General features: G+C 34.1%; 2 protein-coding genes and 1 pseudogene across 4 annotated transcripts; 1 reads left to right on the forward strand and 2 right to left on the reverse strand.

Annotated features, from left to right (window-relative positions):
- Positions 1–7,707: 7,707 nt before the first annotated feature.
- Positions 7,708–8,400, reverse strand: LOC107912221 (14 kDa proline-rich protein DC2.15). The gene has a single exon (XM_016840305.2). It carries the CDS (start codon positions 8,279–8,281, stop codon positions 7,871–7,873), a length of 411 nt encoding a protein of 136 aa, XP_016695794.1. The 5' UTR covers positions 8,282–8,400; the 3' UTR covers positions 7,708–7,870.
- A 1,263-nt stretch (positions 8,401–9,663) lies between these two features.
- Positions 9,664–14,101, reverse strand: LOC107912220 (oxysterol-binding protein-related protein 2A). Of its 3 annotated transcripts, none has more exons than XR_001688102.2 (10): positions 13,902–14,101; positions 12,708–13,109; positions 12,231–12,386; positions 11,897–12,064; positions 11,645–11,785; positions 11,223–11,456; positions 10,995–11,108; positions 10,547–10,755; positions 10,292–10,447; positions 9,664–9,886 (listed from the first exon to the last, which is right to left on the reverse strand). XR_001688102.2 is itself a non-coding variant. In XM_016840304.2 (9 exons), the coding sequence occupies exons 2-8, from the start codon at positions 12,954–12,956 to the stop codon at positions 10,585–10,587; spliced, it is 1,233 nt and encodes a 410-aa protein (XP_016695793.1). In that variant the 5' UTR covers positions 12,957–13,109; positions 13,902–14,093; the 3' UTR covers positions 10,048–10,447; positions 10,539–10,584. The 3 variants fall into 3 exon arrangements, 1 of the variants encoding a protein (XP_016695793.1); XR_001688101.2 differs by having other exon boundaries at positions 9,673–9,886; positions 10,539–10,755; positions 12,708–13,139; positions 13,902–14,024; XM_016840304.2 differs by lacking the exon at positions 9,664–9,886 and having other exon boundaries at positions 10,048–10,447; positions 10,539–10,755; positions 13,902–14,093.
- A 980-nt stretch (positions 14,102–15,081) lies between these two features.
- Positions 15,082–16,215, forward strand: LOC107911270 (uncharacterized; annotated as a pseudogene).
- Positions 16,216–16,842: the final 627 nt, after the last annotated feature.

Genomic DNA, 16,842 nt, shown 5'->3' on the forward strand with positions numbered 1-16,842 from the left:
ACATACAATGGATGATATACAAATGAGAGGGAGGCTCTTTGTTTATAGTTGAGCTCCCCAAAACCGAAGGTCAAGATCAAATTACATCGACGGACGAGATTAGTCTATCCATTGATTTTAGGGATTTACTAGATTACATCATATCAAATCAAATCTACAAGATATGATTCTCTTACTTACTAAAAATAGCCTAAGTTGCCATATTTTCATTATCGGGACAACTAGGCTTCAATTTGACAAGCTTCTCTAACAGTTGAATCGGGCCAATTTTTGTGGGCTAAATATTCCCCATCTAATCGATAAACCTCCATGGGGGCATTTTGTGCCATGGTCACGGGCTTTGCACTTTGGCCCGTGACATTCTCCCCCACTCATTCTCGCAACGCCCTCGTTGTGACTTCTGAATGACACTGACTTGATTCAACTTGAAACTTTCTCGTTGACTTGGCTTCTTCCCAACTTGTCTTGCGATTGGGTTATCCCTTCCTTCGGAACATTTGCCTCGGCTTCCGTCGCCTCTTAACTTGAACCATTGCACTCGTTGGTACATCCCGTTGGCAAGAAGTCTCTGCTCTAACTTGCCCCAATTTTAACTTGTTCCTATTGGAATCCCCTAGATTCTCACATCTTGGCTTCGTACCGCCCACAGTCCCTCAGCCCATTTGCTTAAGAACTTTGAAAGGGCCTCTACGACCTTGCCAAGCCAACAAGTTAGAATTCAAAACACTATCAGAGTGTTTGCCATGTACCTTACTCGCAGCATTAACTTGTTTCGACTGCTTTTGCATTGCTTCTTTCCCCTCGAAGTCTAGTACATAATTCACCTTCCCCAAAGATGACGATTCCACAGTCGACTCCACAGGTCTCATATCGGTCCCATGCTCCACTAACTTTTCCAATGAGGCTTTCGTAGCATTCTGTTCTATCAAGTTAATATTTCTTCCATACGAAACATCTTCGACTAGTTAGATTGATGACAACACCTTGGTCCCAACCTTCATATCCCGATGCACTGGCATAATAATATTTGATAATGGACTAGTGACAATATGAATTTGATCAGCCCATGGAAACAGAACTGTCTGAATCCTGTCAAGGAAGTTTAAACCAAGTACATAATCGTAATCATATAATTGGATTACCTCAAAGTCTTCATTGCCCTTCTATTTACCAATTTTTAGCTCCATATTACGAACTACTCCCATAGTTGGGGCCTCATCAAAATTTACTGTCTTGATCTTCTTATTCGATTTCTTAATCGACAGACCAAGCTTCTTCGCAGCCTTTTTCGATATGAACAAGTTTAATGCTCTCGTATCAATAAGAGCACTCCACTTCTAACCCACAATGTTGATGTCCACAAACATCAACCCTTCTTTACCATTCATTTTCTTAGGAATGAGCACCACCGAATTGACCTTCGATGTCTTTCCCTCAATAGGTTTCGCCTCTTTCTTTGACTCATCTTTCTTTTTTATCGTCGAAATCATCGATTTCTTCGAGACATTTTTGCGCCATGTGTGGTCATTGACAAAGGAAGCATTTTATCTTCTTCCCCTTGTCCCTTGGGTTGTTGGATCCCCGATTGGCATCTCGTGGTTTCCCATTGCCACTGGTGCTACCGGTATTATTGCCACCATCGGTATGTCCCTCTTCATTTTTCTCATAGTTTTCCTCACCATTGCACTTTCCATTGGGCTTAGACGACTCGAACTTGTCTTTCGTTGCACCAAGCTCAACAAAAGACTCTGCTTCGACTATGGATAGAGTAAGTTTGGTAATTCTTTGCCTACGCAACTCATGCTTTGCCCACGATTTTAACCCATCTTCGAACCAATAGAACGTTTCTTTCTCGCTCAAGTCAGAGATTTGAAGCATCAACTCGCTAAATGTCTGAACATACTCCTGAACAATGCCTTGTTGGTAACTTAGCCTGAGCCTCCTTCTTGACATGCTGTGGGTAAAATTGGTTCTTCAACTCTCTTTGAAACTCATCCCAAATCTGAATTGCATTCCCACCACGTTTATCATCTGTGGACCTACGACTCTACCACAAGAGAGCCACATCAATAAAATAAATTGAAACAGTGTTTAAGTTAATGGCATCATCTTCGATGCCTATCGCTTGGAAGTATTGCTCTATTTCTCACAAGAAGTTGTCCACATCCCCTGCGAACCTTGTACCCTTGAACTTCTCCGGTTTGGGAACATACATTCCTTATTACTTCGACCTTGAAGACAACATCCCATTACTCAAAGCAGTTTTGTTAATTGTGAGCTCCCTCTTGAGCTCTTCAATTTCCTTCTTCTTGGCTAACACCATATCCTCGAGATTTTCATCCATCTCTACCAGCTTTTTCGTAGTGGAATTGACTAATTCATTCATCTTTTCGGTATTGGCACCGAGAGAATCCAACACAAAATCTCTGAGTTGCTCTTCCATTGAGTCAATCTCATCTCTACGTCCCTCAACCAAATCAAGCATCTCCTTCATATTCCCTATAAAATCCTCGAGATTAACCACTCGATTTTCCAAAGCTGTCAATAGGTCCCTAGAGCAACTTGTTTTCCTGGCCCTCCTACGGATCTGCATTGGCCCATTCTGATCAACAATTTCTTTTGACATTTCAATGGTGCCTTTGAACCAATAGCTCTGATACCACTTGTCACGGGGCTATATCTTTTGTCTCGAAATTCGTGAGGCTTTAGGCGATCCATTCGCTCCAAACTCACCTAAGTCAGCCTTTACTCCAAAAAGTAAGAATTCATTTAGAATTCCTCTAAGGCACCAATTTGTATAGCAAAAGTGATTGTGCCAAAATAAGCTACAGATGAATAATAAAAAACCAAAGAAACAATGTACACAAAGTGTTTGAGTAAATGCTCAAAGAACTCTATTACTCTTAAGAATTCAACGTACAATGGATGATACACAGATGAGGGGGAAGCTCTCTATTTATAGTTGAGTTCCCCTGAAATTGGCGGTTAAAATCAAATTACATCGACGGATGAGATTAGCCTATCCCTTGATTTTAGGAATTTACAAGATTACATCATATCAAATCAAATCTACAAGATATGATTCCCCTACTTACTAAAAATAACCTAAGTTGCTATATCTTCATTATCAGGCCAACCAGGCTTCAATCTGATAGGCTTCTCCAACAGTTCTTTGAATCGGGCCAGTTCTCGTGGGCTAAATGTTCCTCATCTAATCGATAGACCTCCATGGAGCGTATCTTATGCCATGGTCACGGGCTTTACACTTTGGCTCATGACACTAGAAAGTGGTGGTCCAATAAATTCTATGCTTTAAATATTAGACTGGAAAAATTTATGTGTACTGTGTTTTAAATGTTAGGTTGAAATTGTTAAGCTAGAACTAAACTAATACTATTCTATGCTATAAATTTTAGGTTGGATAATGTTAGGCATCCTATATTTTAAATGTTAGGTTGAATTGTTAGTCTAGAAGTAGAGGTGAGCATTCGATCGAATCAAATCGAATGAAAAAATTTTGAGTTAATCGAGTTGATGAATCTTATTTTGTCATCTTAACTCAATTTGAAATTTTCTCAAATCGAGTCAAGTGAGATGAAATTCAAATCGAATCGAATATATTTGTTCGAGTTAAATTAAAAAATGTGAAATTAATATCAACAGAAAATTTAACACAAATATTTTATAGCATCATCAATAATTTAATTTTATCAAAAAATGATAAAGATTCAGCATGATTAAACAATTCAATAATATAAAAAGTAAAAAATGTGAAATTTAATTTAATAATATGAATAGTAGACATAAATTTTTAAAAAAAGTTGTTGGTGTTTGGGAAAAAGTATAAATTTAAGAGGAAAAGCAAAAGGAAAAAAAGTTTAGGGGGTTTGGATGAAGTAAAAGTTTTGGGAAAAAAATAAAAGGAAAAAAGTTTTGGGGGTTTGGCGAAAAGTAAAATTTTTGGGGAGAAAGTAAAAGGGTTTGAAGGGGGTTGGGAGAAAGGAATTAACAGGGTTTAGTATTTGGTTTATTCGAGTTATTCGAATTCAAAAATTTAACTTCATTCAAACTCGAAATTTGAAAAAAAAAATCAAGTTGATTCGATTAACTCGATTGGAATAATTCAAAATTCAAATTTTTATTTTATTTTTTTGAGTTGAATAGAATTTTGCTCACCCCTAACTAGAACTATACTAAAACAGTCACCCTAAAATTAGAAATTTATTTGTTACCCTTTAAAATGTATAAAATTATAGATTAATAATAGTAAAATTACACTTTGATTAGAACTGTTAGGTTAGAACTGTACTAAGTTTGTTTTAGAATTGAAACGATGCGTTAATGCATTAAGTTTGCATTCAACGATCATAAATTAAGGTTATGACCTTTTTGAAGCGGTACTTAATTGCCTTTTCATAGTGTATATTTATATGTGTAATATTATATATGCTTTTTACATTGTTTATTAAGGTTTATTACCTTTTTGAAATGGTGTTTAGTTATGATTTCGTAGTGTATTTATGTGCAATATCATAATGAATTTTACAACCATTATAATGTTATAAATGAATATTAAAAAAATCAAGAATTCATATATATATATAATTATTCATAATAATTTTATTTGTCCAAAGTTATAGATCTTAAAATTTATTTTAAATTATTAAATGAGTATATTTTAAAAGATAAATACAAAAAACACATGTAACTTAGATAAAAAAAACTAATATATATAATATATATATATAAAGGAACGTAAGCATAGAGTTATTCAAGGGTGGGGCTGCCCTTTAAGCTCGAAAGCCTGCTCGAAATATGGGAGGATTTTTACAATAATACAAAACCTGAAAAATGGACTTTGGCACAAGTTTAAACTTGTTTTTTTATTCAAGTCAAGTTTTGGATAGAATCTTTTAAGCCCGAACCCGACCTAACCCGAATACTATATGATATATAAATATACTATTTATATTTGCAAAATATAAATATATAATTTAAACCTAAACCCAAAATCCTTGGCCTAAATCCAATTCTCATTCAATAAAATCCAAACCCAAGCTAATTCTAAACCCTACTTCGTACCTAATAGAAGTCTATTTTCAATTTCATTTTTGCCGTCAAACATATCCGCTCGTAGGGCTAAGGAAAAAAAATCAATAAACCGGTTTGGACCGATGTATTCGGTTTGGTTCGATTTGGGTTGATATTATCACTCGAATCTTATAACTTGGTTTAGATTCGGATTTTTTTTCACTTGAAACTTATTTTATCCGAATTAAATTGAATGAAAAAAAAATTATATATAAAAGGATAGTCCTAATAGAATAATAAATTGATCATTTCAATGTCTATATAGACTAATTCATTTAACCCTATTATTATTATTATTATTATTATTAAAAATAGATATTATTATACAAAAATTAAAGTTACAAAAATATTTCATAAAAAATTATAACAGTGTACTTTTGTATTAGAGTAAGTGAATTATTTCTTAAATATAATAATTATAAGCATAGGAAAATGGTTTATTAAACTTTATAATATTTGATTAATAAAAGAAAAATATTCACAACTCGTCAATTATATATATTTGATAGTTATAAATTTATGACATATTGTAATGACTCAGTTATAACTAATTAAAAGAAATGACGCAATGGACATTTAGTATATGAATGAATTATATATTAATTCTCCTTTTAACAACTTTAAATAATATATCAACTTAATAATTTAACTTACAATAAATTTTTAAATCATCCATAAATCAAGAATTATATAAGATTTTTGGTACCAATGTGATATTTGTTTTTTGACAAATTGACATTATTGCATATTTTCGATAAATTATCCTCTCTCTTTTTAATTATGATGTTTTTAGTTTTTTTTAGTATGATTAACATCTTCCAAAGATGTCAAGACAGACAATCACACTAACAACAAGTGTTCTTTAAATGATGGTTTCCAATATGAAAGAGAATGCTATGGAAGAAAATGTTTTTTATTTAAATGAAATAATATTTTAATATTTTCTCAAATAACATTCTTTATTTATACCCTTTTAAAAATTTCTAAAAACAACTTATTACATCAATTCAGATTTGTTTATGGGTCGGACTATCCGTTCAAGCTTGAAAACTCGCCAGAAAAATGTGAAGATTTAAACAAAAATACAATGCTTGAAAAATAGGGTTGAGTCAAATTTAAGACCCATTTCTATATGGGCAAATTTTTTTGCCTAAGCTTGGCCTGACCCGAATATATTACCCGAATATATTACGTTATAAAAATAATTATATTAATTATATATGCTAAATAATAATTATATGTATTTATATTTATATTTAATTACTAATCCAATAATAATTAAATTCATTATCCAAAATCTAAAAAAAATTACCCAACCCAAAATATAAAATTTTAAAAATTACATTTATTTATTTAATATAATAAAATATTTATTATATTTATGGTAATGTTTATTAATATAAATATTTTTTAATGTGTTAAAAAACTTTTTATTTTAGTGCCTTTCTATGTATTTAGTGCATTACATTTTTTAAAAAGTTTATTTTTAAATAAAAATTAATGTAAAAAAATTAAATATGGGCAACTGGGTAGGATTGAATAAAAAAGTATGCTCATTTTTTGGATAAGACTAAAGACATGTTTGAAAAATGACATTATGGAATAACATTTGCATACCCATACGATTATCCATTTAATATAATTTTAGTATAAAGTTTTCACCTATTAATTGATGAATAATTTGTATGTTAAGTTTATTGTTTTAATGAATAATCAAACTTATGCAATAAAATGGTATAATAAATTACGTTAAATATATTTAATATACTAAATTATATGATTTATGTTATCGCCGAGATATGATTATGTATTAATATAATATATTTTCACAGGTATTTATAATATAATTTTGAAACAATCTCATTATAAATTCTGATCATGATTGTTCTTTTTAAGATAATGCCTAAACTTCAACACACTCAAACCCACGTCCTCCTGCATAGACAACAATACCCGTGCCAATCGAGTTAAAACTCAATCTACAATTTTTTAAAAAAAAATTTAATTGAACATATAACTATCAGTCTCCAAATTTAAATCAAATTTGAATTTTATAAACCTACTAATTTTTTCTTTTAAAACATGAATTGCTCAAAATAAAAAAATAGATTTAATTTCATAAATACATTTTCACATCAACACTAAACATTATTTTTTATTCACATAAATACAATTAATATAAATGGACTAATTTAGCTATTTTTAAACATAAAAAATAACCATCGTTAATGTATTGAATTGGGTGGAAATGAAAATGTTAAAAGAAAGTGGAAGGAATGATTGCCTTTTGGTGTAGGAATGTCTTTTTTTAGTTCCAAATGCTTACATCTGGTTCAACAAATCCTAAGTCACGGACTCAAAAAATGTGCTTTCTATTTTCTAATGAGTTTCTATTTCGGATTTGAAAATTATAAGAATGATGGAGATATTTTGCGGGATGAAAATAAAATAAAAAATTCCCAACTTTACTTATTTATAATTAGATATAAAAGTCATTGCCATAACTAGCTGTAGACATCATATAAATAATTTGACAAGGAATCAAGAATAACGGATTGAATAATACAAACTTTTTCATGTCCTTTAGAGATATAATAAACACTCAAAGAAAAACACTTGAAGAAAAATTTTATTCTGTATCAATTCTCCCAAGGAAATTAAAGCAACAATGATACAAACTAAAACAATGAAGTTATGACATCATAACTTTATAAAAAAACCAAACACACAAACACCATAAGGAAGTTGAGAAAGAATGGAGGGAAAAGTGATGACTTAATTAGCATTGGAACCCAGTTGGAACATTCCTTGAACAAACGTTGAGGAGCAAGCTAAGAGAAACAGGGATGTTAAGGTTGATGCCTAAGATGTTAGCTCTAATAGCAGTGCAAAGGCAAGCAGCAGCTTCGAGGTCGACAAGGCCATTGAGAAGGGAACAGCATGGCATCACTGGAGGTGAACCAACGGTGACATTGACCAAGTTAAGCACATTGGCACATACACCTAATTTGAGGGCATCTCTAGGGCACCTGCCTCGTGCGGATGGAGTAGGGGTGGGGGTGTTGGGGTTTGGGTTTGGCCTTGGTTTAGGGGTGGGTGAAGAGCAAGAGCCACAAGCACTGACTAGGGAAAAGAAGAGAATGTTGAGTGCTAAAAAGAAGGCCATGGAAGCTGATTTTTTTGAAGCCATTTTGATCTTCTCTTAAAACCCTAGTGGCTTGCTTTCTTTGCTTAGAGTGTGTTTTGAGGATGGGAACTTGGAGCGATGGGATGGGGGTTTTATAGTGTTTAAAAGAAGACTAGTGGATTTTTTTTTTAATGTTAGGTTAATTGATCAAAATTGTAGAATAAATCAATTTGATTCTTTTTCTTTTTTAAGCTGCCTGGTGAAGTTTGGATGTTTGTGATCTGTGAGGTGGAAATTAACACACTACCACGTTACCATTGCTCCTATAGGATCAATAATTTGTGGATCTGCCTTAGCCTAACTTTAAATGAATATCCCCATTGTAATGTTCCATGTTCTTCCAAAATATAAGCATAATAGTGACAACTTACAAACCGCCAAAGTAGAAACAAAATGGATTACACTCTTTGTCAAACCTTTCATGTTCTTCTTGAGGCATTAGTACCCTCTAAACAGATTTACTGAACTTCATTCACATTAAACTCATAATTTATTTTAAGTTCCCAATATACAACTTAATATTGCAGTACTAAACTTACTATAAGGAGCTAGTGGATCCAAAACCGACATTAAAAAATGTTTTCTCCTTTAGCTCATTTAATCAAACTCGTAATTTAGTCAATTTCCCAATATGCATCATTGATGGTACAGGAATTTTGTTCTAAAATAAGGCATGGAATCTGAAGCATAATATGAGAAAGCAAAAGCAAACACACCATTTCGAGATGCTTCCATATTAATAATTACTGCCAACCAACCTTTTTTTTGTTTATTCGGTTCAGAAATGGCGTATTGTAGGTGCAAAGTGTTGGAGATATTGGCATGTTGTCAATGGATGTTTTGTAGCTGGATTTGACTGGGAGTGTCACGGTCGAGCTTAGAACCTACCGTGGGTTCCACGCGATTACCCCTATTTCTAATGAAAAATTAGCTCGGTTTTTATACTTATGTTTGATATGTTAATCACTAATTAATTAAAATGTTTGAACTCGATTTTCAGTCTAAAAAGAGTTAATTTAATAGCTTTTAGCAACTATTGCTTTGTACTATTATTTAAATTAACAGTTTTTAGCAATTATTTCTTTGTATTAAAGAAATCGATTTCATTTGAGAGAAAATGCAATATAGTTTTAATCCGATTGGTAAAAGTCAATCGTATTAACCAACTTTGACATCATGTGATAAACAAGAGTAAGAGTGAAGCAAAAAATCTTTTCTTTTAAAAAAATAAAATAAAATTATAAATTTTAGGAATTAAAATACAATTTTATGGTTATATTAATTTATAATTTTACAATTATTGAATACACGGGTTTATTATACCTTTTTTAAATGAAGCCATGCCTCTCCCTAACGCCGCCCTTCAACGTGAGGGACAATTCCGCATGGTGATAAAACCAATAGATTCAAAAGGTGATACATAATAAATGAATAAATTCAAAAGGTGAAATTTATCAATTTACAAATAAAATATTACAATTAAATCAATAATTATATACATTATATTTTTAAAAAAATCGATGTTTGAATCAATAAAATTAACATTTTCTCAAAACAAAAAACTTTCATTATATATGGTTTTAATCCCTTGAACTTCCATTAACTTCTCTGCAAAAATATAAAAAGAAATAAATAAAATAATAAGCATTTGTTCTAGACCAAAACGTAAAAGAAAACAAGACCAAAATTATTTTTATATTATTTTTATATTTATATATTCTCTTTTTTTCCCTCAAAGTTTGAAATTTTTCCAAAATACAAACAAAATGTTGCAATATTGTGTTTCCCATTTTCAGACCTTTGAAAAAAAAAGCGATATCCAGAAAATCCTAAGCAAATATAACAGGTAAGCCTAAGATAATGAAATAATTCCTTTTATATTACACAAATCATATTATCAAATGAAATTAGCTTTCTCGATTGAAGGAGCTTTAGAATAAATGAATATGAAGAAAATAATTACAATTACACAAAAATATTTGCACACAAGAGAATGTTACAGAAGGGACTGACCTTATTCATCCGCTGCATCAGGTCCAAATATTGGTTGCCTCATGGGATGAACATCTGAAAATTGGTCTGCAATCTCTGAGAACAGATAATGGCGGTAATCTGGAATCAAAGTTTGTCTGAATGTGCTCCATGATTATCCCTTAATGTTTGTTCATTCTACATGATCAGTACATGTATGAATAATCAGGTCTAAATGACAACCAAAGAGTTGCATCAAAAAATGGCAGCTAGAATATAGATGTTCAACCATGTTACTTTGAAATGGATGCAAGTGTTGAATACGAGTCGAGTTATCATCCAGAGGAATCAACAGTTTCTTCATTGAATTCACCAAATATATCTGGGCATCCATCCCAGTTCGCCTGCTCTCTTGCTTCCCAATATCCGCCCACGTAGTGGTAGCTTCCGTTACCATCTTTCCGGAACCATCTAGGTTTCCAGCCACTTTCTTGTAGTTTTCTCGACTGTGCAAGACAAGAATGCAGAGTGAAGTTCACTGGTAAAAGCAGTACTCTAAATCTGATTATGTCACTAGTTTGAGGATTCATTTCTCACTGCAGTAAGAGTTGCCTCTTGCAACAAGGAAGTTTCTAAAACAAGTTATTGATTAGTTCTAACGAATGTCACTATAATTGATTTCTAAGTTACAAGATAGTTACCGATCCAGGATGTATACGTGAAAATTGAGAAGGTGGGAACGTACCATTCTTTGCCTCCTTTCCAACCGTTGTTTCTCTGAATTTGCTCTATCAAATTCCCCGTTCTCTAAATGACGTTGGTCTGGTCGAAGCCTAGAATCTGTAGGTGGGAGCTTCTCCTTAATTCCATGATCAAATACCCAGGATCAGACAAAGCTATAGAAAACAATTATATATGCATAAGAGGAAAAAGAAAATGCTTATGAGAAAGTGATTCAATTCATAATCTCTACCTGCAACCCCGGTGTTATCTCATTTAGTGTGATCGCAAATGATGTTAAGTTGTAGCGAGTCGGATTAGGAGCTGGCTCATTCCTTTTCCATAGCAAGGTGGCATCTGAAGGACAGCAGACCTTTGGCTTGCCACTCCCCTTCACCTCACCATTGACATAATACATGCTGTCATCCCATTTGCCAAATAATGTAGCAACCTTTTTACCTGAATGGTCTTCAGCAAATCCATGGACCTAAGTAAATGTAGGACAGGATAAACAATTATTAGAGAAAATAACTATTTAAAAACGCTTAACGTAGACTAATAGAACCAGGATAAAGCACTATCATATTATCATTTTTTCTGTATTGGTACAAATTAAAGATAACTGAACTGAGCTACTAGAAAGAAACTTATGAAAAACTCAGATTGACAATTAACCTGGTGAGGGTTCCGCTCAATAATAGATTGCTCTTTGAATTTGAGTTTGCATGAATATTGGCTGTTCCCACGAATTTGCATCAATCCATGGTGATCACAATACACTTGACCAAGGATGAGATTATAAATATTAGTAGTTACCTGCAAAGAATGAAGTTCGAACAATTTATAGCACGTAAAAAAAGTGGAAGCTAGAACATGGGAAAACCTGAAATAGCACATCTAGTAAATATGTAGCCCAGTGGTGCATACCTTGCTCCACTGAAATGTTTCACCGTCATCAAATTCCAGGGTCAGAACGCCAACAGGGTCAAGCTGAATTGAACGCCCGGAAAACTTCGAGCGGAGGTTACTGTCACCCCAGAATTTCCACCCTTTGCCTTCACAATGAAATGCAAGAAGGGTTGGATGGTGACTAACCTGTTGCAACTTGGAAGGTAAGTCATTTACTCTATGAAACTTCGAGACAACTGCTTTGGAAGGTGGAACCTAAGTTATGTTTCTTAATTTATAAATTTAAGTTCAATATAAGGCTGCCTGTTTCTTAATATGAAGCAAGCTGAGTTGATAGATCTTGAAGACTGACCTTCTCAGAGAAGAAACGAACTCCTTTTTCAGGATAGTCCGCTTCAAAAGTTTCTCCTAGTAAAGGATTGAAAGGCTTACAATGCCGGCCTTCAGAAGAAGAATACCCAGAAACAGCAAATGCAGCAACATTAAGAATCCGTTGGAGGCTGTTCCCCTGAGGAAGTAACAGAAAATTTCCAAATAGAGCATACAATCAGATAGCACAGATATAAAGCAAGAGCAGCTGTTGATGTTCATCAAAACCATAATAATCATCTCAACAAGTCTAAAAATCCAACAAATCTAAGAGGTAAATGTAACAACATCACCCTCAAAAAGCTAGCAAGGAACACTTGATAGTTGTTACAAAGGCTAATACTGATTTTCCTTTATGTTGTTTATAGTTGTTTGAAAACTTGATAAAATCCTGAAGAAAATAGCATGCATATATCAACAGAAACCCAGAAATTTAAGATAAAATGCATGAATAACGTACTTCTTTTCCATACTTGCATGCTCTGTCCAAAAGATTCGAATATTCTAGGTCCTCGAAACATTTCTGAAGGGATGATATTGGCTCATTGAAGTAAACAGGGAGACAAACTCGTGTGAGATCCTTTCCCACATTGTCTTTGATCAGAGACCAAAGGCTAACCCCTTTCTCTCTTAGAACTGGATCGGGAAGCTTTTTTCGCCTTTCAATTTGAGGATATCCAGAATCACAATCTTCTTTATCGCCATGCATCTTTTCCACAGTAATTTTCAGTTTCTTTCTGATTATCTGCTCGATCAGCTGCCCTTCTTAAGCATTGAAAACTAACAGCGAGTTCGGTGAAATACTGTTTTGTGTCATAGAAGGAGGTTTCATCTTCATCAGATGATTCAGTTGCACTGAATTCTGAGAAGCCCAAAAGCAATATATATCAGGCTATGAGAAAACAGTACAAAAAGTTAGTAACAAAAAGAAACAGATATTACTACAATGATAGTTTATCTCAAACCATTATGGCATTTCATCATTCACTTTGAGAACTTTTAAGTTCAAGAACAACCAAAGATGAAACACTTGCATTCAAAATAACATACTAAGTTCTCATCACCTTAAACTGCCTTAAAGTGTCAAGCAAATTAGATATTTCTTCACAAAGAACTTGAAGACCTAAAGAATAATGAGAGCTTAATCTGGTCACAATCCTTTACAAGGTTGTCACTGATTCCCTCCTCAAGCAAACATTTCTTGAGCCTATCAGTTGATAAAATGACGACATCTGCTACAAGAGCAGATCACATGATCACCATGAACGTGTATGTGTGTGCTTATGCAGTCATTTCATGATAACAGCATATAAATTTGCAGAATAAATGGATGAATGGAACATATACAAAACCCCATTTCCACAGATAAAAAGGTACGTATAAATTTGCTGAAAATTTTCTAGAATCGCCAGAAGAACAAAGAATCGAAAATCCAATTCGTCAACATGCAATTTGTATACATCGTTTCATCATTTCTTTTTCCCTAAAACTAAAAGATTAAATGCAAAAGAAGGAAAAGGAAAAGACCAAATTTCAATCTGTTGAATCGTCGTTGATCGGTTCAAAAAAGACTTCAACTTTTCTATTAAATATCAGATTAAACATGAAAATTGAAATCCCAGAAACAAAAAGAAAATTCAGAGAAGAAACTTACGGTAAAAACTACAAGAAAATGCAAGAAACCTACGGTTCTTGCTCTTCAATTTCCTAATTCCCCCCTCCCCTGTTCTTTTTTTTTTTTCTTATTCTTAGCTATAAAAGATATCAAATGCCTAACAATTCACAATTTAATTGCTTCAGATGCAATTTTTAGGGCACTAAAATTAGTATAAAATGACAAAAATTGCTAACACCAGTTAATACTTTTGAATCAAAATATTAACTATATTAAGCTCTCTCTAAATAAAAAAGAATTACATTAGCATCATAATTATTGGTTCATTTTTTTTCTTTTTGCAATTTTTTAATTTGATTTTCGTTTTTCTCGAAATCCGATTGGTTTATATATATCACCTATCAATCTGACGTCACCGGTCGGAGAGAGGAGGCTTAGCGCCTGCGGCCGGTGAATCTTGGAGTAAGATAACACTATTACGAAGCGAAAACCACCTCGATCTCCATTACTTTTTGCCGTAATTAGTTCACTTGTAGAGAATTTCGGCGACGGTGCCTTCGGATCCTCCCTTCGTCACTCTCGCCGCAGTTCCTGATTCACATACCGGTAAAGTCCCCGCCGGCATGCTCCTAGCTCGAGCCAATGAAATCTCCGGTGACTGATGCATGTCTATGCCCAACAGTATCTCTAACTAATTTACTATATTATAAACTACTTTTTAAACACAAGAATAAATTGTTAACGGTTTTCCGAAACTGGATTATATATATATATATATTTTGAATTATAATAATTGAGGAAAGCCCAAACCACAAATGCAACTAGCTTGAACTGAACTTAAGTTATACAATTTCCATAATCTCGTCGATTTTTTTTAAAATTCATTATCAATTTTAATCGTGTTTGTTATTTTTGAGACTATGTCTATAATTATTTATAACCGGTTCTCAATCCATAAATAAGAGAATAATACATATTCAAATTCACGTCTCTTATATAGATAACAATATTCATTACAATTGAAATAAGACTTAATCTTCAGCTGCCATAATTTTATAAAACAAAAAACACATGAAAAGATTTGGAAAAAAAAAGAAGTTTATCCATAAAAATAAAAATAATTGAATTTTTTTAATGTCCGGGTTCAACTTGCTTTTGTCGTTAAAGAATCTTTGCCTATGCACCCAAAGCGAACACTTCTTAAGACAAGAGCCCACGTGGGTAATAATAACCTCACGACCTCAATCTTTGTAGTTCCATAAGGTCATATTCGTCATTTCCGTATCACCCGACACTGATTCCTGATTTAATATCCTTCCTTTTCTTTCACCCAAAAAAAAAATGAAAGATCCCGCTAAAACCAATTTGAAAAGAAAGTTTTGAGAAGAAAAAGAGAGAGAGCTATTATGGCAAGTGGGTGGATCAAATATTTGCAATGTAAATCGAGAGTATTCGAAGATGTTTATCAGCCAAATCCCAAGCTTTTGATTCTCAGTTCCAGTTGTAGATGAAGTTCTCAAAGCATCAAAGACGTTATAACGCCCAAGAAATCCGACCCGAAACTGGTTCCGAGGGCTGGCGGTAAACCCGAACCCGATTTAAGTTATCCTCCGCCTCGACCTCGCCGGATTGGCTCTAGCTCTACCCCTGCACGTCCCGTTCGGAACCATGACACCGTCTTGCCTGCACTGACCGAGCTAGCCGAGGGTCATCCTTCGAGGAATGTCGTAGAGATTATTTTTCATGCGAGTTGGAGTCCCAGGACTTTCACTGGTCGCATCGATATGATTTTTAAAGTTCAAAGTCGGCCGAGGACGGTGACGCGGTTCGAGGAGTATCGAGAGACTGTCAAGACACGGTCCGGATCGCGTTCGGGTTGTTCGGTTTTTGGTGACGAGGAAAATGCAAGGTGCGTAGCGGACAGGAACGAGGTATTGCGGTTCCGTTGCTTGGGTCCTGCCTCGGGGGACTGTGGGGTGAACGACTCGTGGCTGCTTTCCGACGGGAAAGGGGAGACGATTTGCACGTATGCAGGGAACGGAGGAGCTCACGAAAGCGCGGGAGGTGGGAAGGGGAGGAGGGCGATGTTGGTTGCCGTGTAATTGCCGGTCGAGTGTCGAAGCGGATGGGGTTCGGGTATGAGTCGTCGATGGATGGGCGAACTGGATATGACTCAGTGTGTGGGGACAACGGCGAGTTGCTCGAGTTTGATCCGCGTGCGGTGTTGCCTTGCTTTCTTATTATCTACAAGTTGTAAAAATTATAATTAATTTTTTCTTTTATTTTGGTTTGTAAAAATTATAAGTTTCCCAACCCCTTGCTTCTTCTTTTTTACTGAATAATTTGGCCTTCACTTTTTCATTTTGGTATATATTTCTTTTATCAACACCGTAGGTTTTATTTTGTTATTCGATTTAGTCCAATTGCGCTTACAATGTGGTCATGTACTCATGTGACACTTATATCCCATTACAACATATGTAGCATTCATGTGATTTAATTTTTTTAAATATGTTTAATAATACATAATAAATAATAAGTTTTATTATAAAAAAATTATGAAAAATGATAAGTAAATAATCAGTTATTTATCACTTAATGTAGATGTACAGGCCAATTTTGGGCCTAGCCCAATACCCAAAACCAACACCAGCCCGAAATAGTGAAGCCCGATAAGCCCAAGTCTCCAAATTTTTTTGGAAAGCCAGAAACCCTAGGGTTTCTGGCGCCGTTGCCCATACCCTGCTCCACTATAGCAGCCCCATACCCCCACGCGTCTGACACCAGCTGCCACCGCCCAAGCATCTGCCACCACCGCCCATGCCCACTTGCTCTGCGAAACCTGCAAAACAACGAAGAATAGAGAGCAAAAATAAGGCTATAAAAGCCGAAACAAGCATGTAAACACAGGGGGATTTTTCTTTTCATTTTTCAACTGTAATACTACTTAAGAATACAAGAAAAAAGCAGATTCAAGCGA

The sequence above is a fragment of the Gossypium hirsutum genome, chromosome D11 (genome assembly GCF_007990345.1).
Source record: "Gossypium hirsutum isolate 1008001.06 chromosome D11, Gossypium_hirsutum_v2.1, whole genome shotgun sequence".
In the NCBI taxonomy this organism is placed as follows: domain Eukaryota; kingdom Viridiplantae; phylum Streptophyta; class Magnoliopsida; order Malvales; family Malvaceae; genus Gossypium; species Gossypium hirsutum.

Excerpts from the sequence above, each read along its gene's own strand:
- LOC107912221 (XM_016840305.2), bottom strand. The coding sequence starts at position 8,281 with ATGGCTTCAAAAAAATCAGCTTCCATGGCCTTCTTTTTAGCACTCAAC.
- LOC107912220 (XM_016840304.2), bottom strand. The coding sequence starts at position 12,956 with ATGCATGGCGATAAAGAAGATTGTGATTCTGGATATCCTCAAATTGAA. Across the intron at positions 12,065-12,230 it reads TTCGTTTCTTCTCTGAGAAG|GTTAGTCACCATCCAACCCT; the intron begins GTCAGTCTTCAA and ends AAGTTGCAACAG. Across the intron at positions 11,457-11,644 it reads TTGAGCGGAACCCTCACCAG|GTCCATGGATTTGCTGAAGA; the intron begins GTTAATTGTCAA and ends ACATTTACTTAG.